Genomic DNA, 6,992 nt, shown 5'->3' with positions numbered 1-6,992 from the left:
AGGCGACGGCGGGGTGCTGCCAAGGCCCAAGGCCCGGCTTCTGGGACCCCATCGGCCGGTACAAGTGGTAAGGCCCCCCGGGGGGTTGGGGGTGTGACCCACTTCTGGTCCGAATCACCCCCCTCCTCCCTGCCTCACAGCCGCTGTCACCCTCAGGGATGCCTGGCACAGCCTGGGGACGATGTCCAAGGAGGAGGCGATGGCAGCTTATGTGGCCGAGATGAAGAAAGTGGCCCAAAAGGTAACGGGGAGGGGGAGAGTGGGTGGGGTGCTCGACGGCGCCTGTCGCAAGCTGCGTCCCTCCCCAGATCATTGACACTGTGCCCATGGACGAGACGACGGAGGAGATGTTTGGGTACTTTGAGCCGCTCTATGAGGTGATCCGTGACATGCCCCGGCCCCCCGAGGCCTTCTTCAAGAAGAAAGGGGGTGAGTGGGAGCCCCTGCACTCTGCTTGTGCCCAGCACATCTCTCACCTCCATGCCATGCTCTTCTCTCCTGGCATGTCTCTCCTGCTTGCTGCTGCACCAGTACAGCCATTACCTCTAGGCTCCGCTCTTTCCGTGGGCACAGCCTTCCACTGCTGCCAGAGCGGGGGACACAATGGACACAACCACATCCCATCTGACTCCCCTTCCAGGATGCAGCTGCTGCTGGGGTGCTTGTTTGGGCACCGCCAGACAAGTGTGTACTCAAGTGATGGAGGTGTATTTTCAGTCTGGGCTTTGTCCCTGTAAAACTTTGAGGAGGAAACTTGGGATTTGGCTTCCAACTACCCCTTGGCCCAAATCGCTGTACGTGGTAGAGCAGGGGGATAAGCTCCCGGGCAGTGTTGCAGCAGGGAGGCTGTGCTGTCTCTTGGCACTGGCACACCTCCGGGCAGGATGGGCTGTGTACAGGGAGTGCAGGTCATCTGATGTAAACATCTGGATAGGCCAGCCAATTTTTGCAGCGGAGTGGATGTGGAGAAGCCAAGGTTGAGAAATGGTATTACTGGGACCGCCTTGTGCTAGAGGAGAGTCCTTCCCAGCCCTTTCTGTGCCTGTGGCTGCTGCCTCGTGCTGAGAGGTGGCTGGGGACCTGTCCCACCCCTGGAGCAGGGCGGTCCTTGGTGTATCCAACTTGTGAGAAGCATCCCAGTGCATGAGGGGCTGGATGTGGTGGTTCAGAAAGGTGTCAGCTACTGTGGAGCGAACCTGCTGGCTGCGCATCTGGAGGTTTGGCTGTGCTGCATCTCCAGTAGATTATTTCAGCAGCACGCCAGCTTTCGGGGTATGTTTGCAGCAGGGGTGTAAACTGTTGGCGCTTTGCTAATGTTGTAAGAGTGCTGACAAACAGAGTCGCTCCCCACCTGTCCCCAAGCATCTGTCCTGTGTCTGACAGCTACTGTCACACCCTGCTTCCAACAAGGATGCTGAAAACATGTTGCCTGTAAGGCTTGGCCTTGGGATGGCTGCTCCTTCCTGTGGTACCCAGGTGCTTTTGTTCGCCATTTTGATGTTGAATCCCTTTAAAAGGCAAATAGACATAATTTTTCTCTGGAACGTAAAAGCTGGGTCTAAACTCCTGGTATTACCTGCTTGGGAGCATCATCCTGCACTAGTGTCACTTATAAATGACACCGTCACTTAAATTTAAACCTGGTAGCATCTGTGGACCAAATGAGCCTGAGGTGCCTGAAACTGTGGTTTAAACCAATGAACTTTTTCAGCTGTTGAGTTGTTTGTGTTAAGGTTCCCAAACCTGCCTTCAGATTTTGTGTGATTGCAGCTTTCATTACTGGTAATCCAAAGGAGAAAGGTGATTTTAGTCGCTGTGGCAGGTGAGAGCAGAGCGTGGCAGGCATGGGGCCCTCAGTGGCTGTGGAGCTTTTAAGCAACAGAGGTGCTGCGCAGTGGGAGTCCGGGCAGGTTTGGTTTTGTTTATTTACAAAGCCAACACACTGTAAAGTGGCACTTGGAACCCAAACTGTGAATGGTTTGGGGTCCTGACAGGTCTCCAGTCAGCAGAGCTTTCACCAGCGTTTTGTGCACTTAAGCCGAGATGCCGAAGCTACTGGGAACCAACGATTGAGCCCTTAGCGCAGGGGCCCGGTGCCACTCTGCCAGCCCCATGGGTGCAGGGGGGCTGGTGTTGGAGCCCAGTGGTGATGTGCAAGGTGACAGGCCCCTTCTCCACCCACCCACCCAGCCCCTGGGGCAGGCTCAGGGGTCACAGCACACACACTGAGAGATTTGGGGACAGTGGTGGTCCCTGAGCAGAGCAGCCCTGGTGAAGGCAGGTTGGGAATGGCAGAGATGTGTGGGCAAGGCGCAGGCAGGGCAGCGTTGCCACATACCTGCCTGGCCAGCAGCAGGGAGCAAAGTCCCAGGGGCAGCTGGAAATGCTGCGTGTCTGGGCTTAACTCCATGGGCTCTGACGGGCAGTGGGCAGGGCCGGATGCCCTGGCCCTCTCTGGGGTGCTGCTGCCTGCTTGAAGCCTCACAGGTGATGGTGGCATGCGCTGCCTAGACGAGGCTCTCCCTTCTTGCATTAGGCTCTGTTTGTTACCATGGGCATGCCATGTGCCCTGCCAGGGGATGAGGATGGTGGCTGTCACCCATCGGTGTTTCCCCAGCTGTTGGCCAGTGCTGATCCCTCTGCCTGCTGCCGCAGGGACTCAGGGGACAGGGACTCCCCTGCTGCCCCTGGGTGAGCGAGATGTTGGGTAGACCCTGCTGACCAGTTGAGTTCGTGCTGATTCCCGGGCTGTTGGCAAATGAAGCCAGCCCCTGTCTGTCTCTGCCAGCCATGGTGTGTGTCCGGAGACTGCCAGCCTCCCTGGCAGGGAAATGGCCCTGTGTCCCCCTGTCTCCCAGCCATGCTGGCAGGGAGGCAGTGCTGAGCCCAGCCCGCAGAGAGCCTGCACCTGCAACGCTTTAATTCTCCTCTGCCCCTTCCGCTCTGTGCAGGCAGTCAGGAGCGGACGGCCGACCCCTGCCAGGACGACCCAGCCAGCAGCCCGGCGCTGGAGCACCCTGCAGCTGTCCTACGTGAGGAGCAGCGGAATGGGCAGCACGTGCCAGGTCGGTCTCCCTGGTGTGGCCAGCACTCGGCAGAGACCCCACGGAGGAGGCACCAGCGACAGGGCTGGTTTCAGGGGTCCAGCCCTCGGTGCCGTTCCCTTGAGGGCACGCACAGATCTCTTGGCCTGGATGGGCCTCTTGCTGTGCCCAGGGTTGGGTAGGGTGCTCTGGGGAGGCCTTCCTCCTGCCGCTGGCCCAGCCCTCCCCCGAGGAGCATATATGGTCACCAAGTGAGTGCCTTCATCCAGGCCATGCCCATCCTCGAGCACGCCCGGGCTGGCAGCGTGCGTGGAGCTGGGCAGTGTCACCCTGCTGGCAGTTGGTGTTGTGCGAATGGTACCGGCTCCCCGCCAGAGCAGCAGGGCTCTGGATCCCGCTGGAAGGGCTCCCCGCTGTACCGGGGTTTTGGTTGGCGGCTGTGGCAGCCCCCTCCCCAGGTGGGAGCCGCATGTGAGCAGAGAAACCCACCCTAAAATGGCACCGCTTTGGGCCGTGCCTGCCTGTGAGCGGGGCTCTGTGACACTGTGGGTGGGAGCAGGGGGAATTCCTTCGATTCACAGCCGTGATCCGGGGAGGAGTAACAGAGCTGGTTCCTCTCCGTGCCTCAGTTTGCTTCTCCTCCTGCCTTGCCTCATGCATGCAGATGCTGCCTTCCTGCCCGCTTGCAGACTTGTTGCCTTGTGGCTGTGCTGGGCTTCTCCTGCCCTCCAGACACGGCCGAAACGCCTCTCTGCCCATGGCTGAGCCGTGTGCTTCCCTTCCAGGAGGTGGGCCGGCTCCTGCCACCCAGACGTGCGAGGGCAGCCAGGTGACCAGTGACTCCGAGGGGGACGTGTACTGTGATAGCCTGGAGCAGATGGAGCCCGAGCAGGTAACAGAGGGCTGGGAAGCGCTGGGGTCCTGCCGCACCATGGCGGCTTTGCCTGCAGCCAGCCCTGCCCTGCCTGCACCGTAGGGGCACATCTCTCTGTGTTGTCAGCTCCCCCAGCTCTGCACGCTGCTGTGGCACTGCCACACCGCCGCTTGGCGCTGCCATCTTGGCAGCCCAGTGAGACTCCCAAAACTGATGGGGCCACCCGGCTGCACCCCTCTGTGCTTTGTGTCCCTCTTGGAGCCTGGTCCCTGTCTCCAAGGGGAGGCTGAGGAGCCCTCGGTGCGCCCCAGCACCACTCACGTTCCTGCAGCACGGCTCCAGTGGGGCACTGCTGGGCTGCCAGGGCTGAGCGAGGCCGGTAGCCCCAAGTGGGGCCGGTAGCCCCAAGCGGGGCTGGTGCGGGCACCCTGCTTGCACCCCTGCCGCTCGCACTCTGCTCCCTGCTCCTGGGGGGCTTGGCTGCCACCAGCAGCACTTGGCGCTTGAGGTGCTGTGGTGAGGCCTGGCGGATCCGGTGGGCAGGCAGGAGGAAGCCACCCGGCTGCCTGGCTTCTCCCTGGAGTTTTTTCACCACCTTGAGACTGGGCACCTTACTTTTCCCTGGGGTTCTGCTCCGTCACTTCCCAAACCCTGTGCTAACTGGTGTTGCCGGTGGGATTCGGCTTTGTCAGCCCCGCATGCCCTCCACCACCAAAAATGCCACCGTGGGGCAGGGGGAGAGACACCACCACCCCCCTGGTGTTTCCCACCTCTCATCTGCCACGCTCCCGCAACCCTGGGGAGGGGAGCGGGGGTCTCAGGGCCCTTCTTCTCTCCCCTCGCGCAGGCTGGGCAGCCGCTGGGTCTCTCCCCGACCGGCATCCAGGCCGGGGCTGAGCCACCAACGCCCTGTGGCGCTGGGCAGGGAGAGCGGTGTGAAGGCAGAAGACGAGAGGGGAGGAGCAGCACTGGCCTCGCAGCCCTGGGCCCCCAGAGAGGTGGGTGCAGCGTTTGGCTCCTGCGCGCCTTCCCGCTGCTCCCTCCCCACCTCCCGGCAGGCAGGGCCAGGCGTCAGGGGGTGCGTGGAGAGGTGAGGGCTGTGGCCACCAACGGGGGACAGAGTTTGGCTCCAGCACCCAGGACAGGTTGGTTCAGTAGCCGCAAGATGTCCCGTGTCCCCTCTCTTCATCCCTTGGTCCCCAAGCAGTTCATTGTCTGTGCCCCTCTAGGACACATCTGTGTTGCCCGTTTCTTGCAACTGTTAAATTGCCGAAATTGGGAGAATGCTCTGCTGGCTCCTCTCCAGCAGCTGGGTGGGGAGCATGGATCCCCGGCTGCCCAGGCCCAGCTCCTGCCCGCGGTCCCCGCTGCCAGCATCCTTGCCCAGTGCCTTTGGTAGTGCCCGGGGGGGTGAGCTCTGCCCAAGCAGGGAGTGGGCAAAGCTGAGCCCCATGTCCCGGGGAGCCCCTGCTCCTGTGGGACCCCCACTGCCACCAGTGTTTGGGGACACCCAGGCCCTGAGCTGTGCGGTGGCAGAGAGGGGACAAGGAGCCTCCTGCCAACCCCTGCGGCTCTCCCCAGGCACAGCCCGGGGGGCTTTCTGCTGCAGCCTGGCATTGCCACCCTCACCGGTGGGCTGGCAGGGGTGGTGCCGGCACCGGGCACAGCTCACCCATCTCACGCTTATCATCCCCCCGTTAATGTTTCCGCAAACCCTCCCGGGCTGCTTGACCTTGGGAGTTAACTTGTAACGAGGCCGATAAAGCCGGGCTGGGCTGGCCCCCCGGGTGCTGGCGTGCGCGAGGGCTGGCAGCAAGCCCCTGCCTGTCTCCCGCTCGCAGCCCGGATTATCCGGGCGTTTGCTGGGCTGCGGCCGGGTGGGTTTGGGGCCTTTGCTGAGGCTGGAGGCCCGGCTGCAAGGCAGCTGCGCAGGCAAGGCCCCCTGCCCAGCGTCGCCCTTCGCCAGGCCAAGTGCCGTCACCCATGTGCACCGCTGCCCCCACCGCGTCAGCAGGCCGGGTGTCACCCCCTGCCACCACCGCTGTGCTGGGGGGATGTGGTGGGCCATGTCCCCAGGGACGGGCTCGGTGCCGGCTGGGGGAGGGGGATGTGGCTGCTGGGCTGGACTGGGGGTCCCCACCTCCGCCCGGAGCCGCTGCGGTGCGGGCGGCCCACGGCGCGGCGCAGGGACCATGATGAGCTCCATCGCTCGCCGCTTGGCGACAGGACAGCGCGCAGGGTGGGCCGTGGTGGCCCGGGGCGTCCTTGGGGAGCGTGAGGCAGTGCTCAGCCTGGCCCCTCTTTGTGTTCCACAGATCTCCAGCTCGCCGGGGCAGGGCAGGACGCTGGGAGTGCCCCCGAGCTTGCCCAGGGGCTACCAGCCGAGCTGGATGCCCGTGTGGCCAGCACTGTCCGAGCCCTGCAGGATGACATGCGGCGAGTGCTGGAGCGTCTGGGCGAGCTGGAGACGCTGGCCTCCGTGCAGGTACGCGCTGTGCCGCGCAGGGAGCTGCTGCCCACATCACTCCATTGCCCCTGGGGTCCCAGCCCGGCTGCACCACCCCGAGCCCCCGCCGGAGCCCTGAGCAGGCTCCCTTTTCCCCCTTCCCTCCCTCTCACGGGGACACGGGGGCTGGAAGGGGGGGGCCCCGCCCCGTCTGCACCCCAAAACCCTCTCCTCTTCTGCAGGGGGAGGCAGCTGGGACCGACCCTGGCCAGCCCCTTGCTCTGCAGGTGAGTTGAGGTGGAGGCAGCGCCGCGGGGGGGCCCTGCCGCCCTACGCTGCCTGCCCCGAGGGGCCACGGGGGCCTGGGGACGCAGCATGGAGGGGGGGCGGGGATGGGTCCCTCAGCTGGGGAGCAGCAGACGTCCCTGGGGACGCGTCCCCCATGCCTGGACAGCGGGGACAGCAGAGTTGACGCCAGATCTCCGCAGGATGACGGCTGTGACCAGGACTGTGGGGCCATGGCGGTGGCCTGCCACCGTGGTGGTGACCTGCCTTTCCGTGGGGGGGGCCGGTGGGGATGTTTGGTCACAGCAGTGACACCTTTGCCCCCCTCCCCCCGCTCCCGCCC

At 63.7% G+C, this 6,992-nt stretch overlaps 2 protein-coding genes across 2 annotated transcripts in view; both read left to right on the top strand.

Moving 5' to 3' along the window:
* Positions 1–6: 6 nt before the first annotated feature.
* On the top strand, positions 7–6,660 carry ACBD4 (acyl-CoA binding domain containing 4). Its single transcript, XM_035901310.1, has 8 exons — positions 7–67; positions 157–241; positions 309–429; positions 2,952–3,065; positions 3,830–3,936; positions 4,766–4,916; positions 6,234–6,403; positions 6,607–6,660. The coding sequence occupies exons 2-8, from the start codon at positions 182–184 to the stop codon at positions 6,658–6,660; spliced, it is 777 nt and encodes a 258-aa protein (XP_035757203.1). The 5' UTR covers positions 7–67; positions 157–181.
* Positions 6,661–6,756: 96 nt separating this feature from the next.
* Positions 6,757–6,992, top strand: part of HEXIM1 (HEXIM P-TEFb complex subunit 1) — a gene marked incomplete at its 3' end in the record, with an annotated part of 3,333 nt that continues 3,097 nt past the window's right edge. Inside the window, exon 1 of the mRNA XM_035901169.1 lies at positions 6,757–6,935. Coding sequence (XP_035757062.1) covers positions 6,757–6,935 — 179 coding nt within the window. The remainder of the gene's footprint in view (positions 6,936–6,992) is intronic.

The sequence above is a fragment of the Egretta garzetta genome, unplaced genomic scaffold, assembly GCF_000687185.1.
Source record: "Egretta garzetta isolate BGI_Z169 unplaced genomic scaffold, ASM68718v1 scaffold551, whole genome shotgun sequence".
NCBI lineage: Eukaryota > Metazoa > Chordata > Aves > Pelecaniformes > Ardeidae > Egretta > Egretta garzetta.
Note: the sequence above shows the minus strand (reverse complement) of the source record. Positions and strands in the feature narration are given on the sequence as shown.

Excerpts from the sequence above, each read along its gene's own strand:
- ACBD4 (XM_035901310.1), top strand. The coding sequence starts at position 182 with ATGTCCAAGGAGGAGGCGATGGCAGCTTATGTGGCCGAGATGAAGAAA. Across the intron at positions 4,917-6,233 it reads AGCCCTGGGCCCCCAGAGAG|ATCTCCAGCTCGCCGGGGCA; the intron begins GTGGGTGCAGCG and ends TGTGTTCCACAG. Across the intron at positions 6,404-6,606 it reads AGACGCTGGCCTCCGTGCAG|GGGGAGGCAGCTGGGACCGA; the intron begins GTACGCGCTGTG and ends CCTCTTCTGCAG.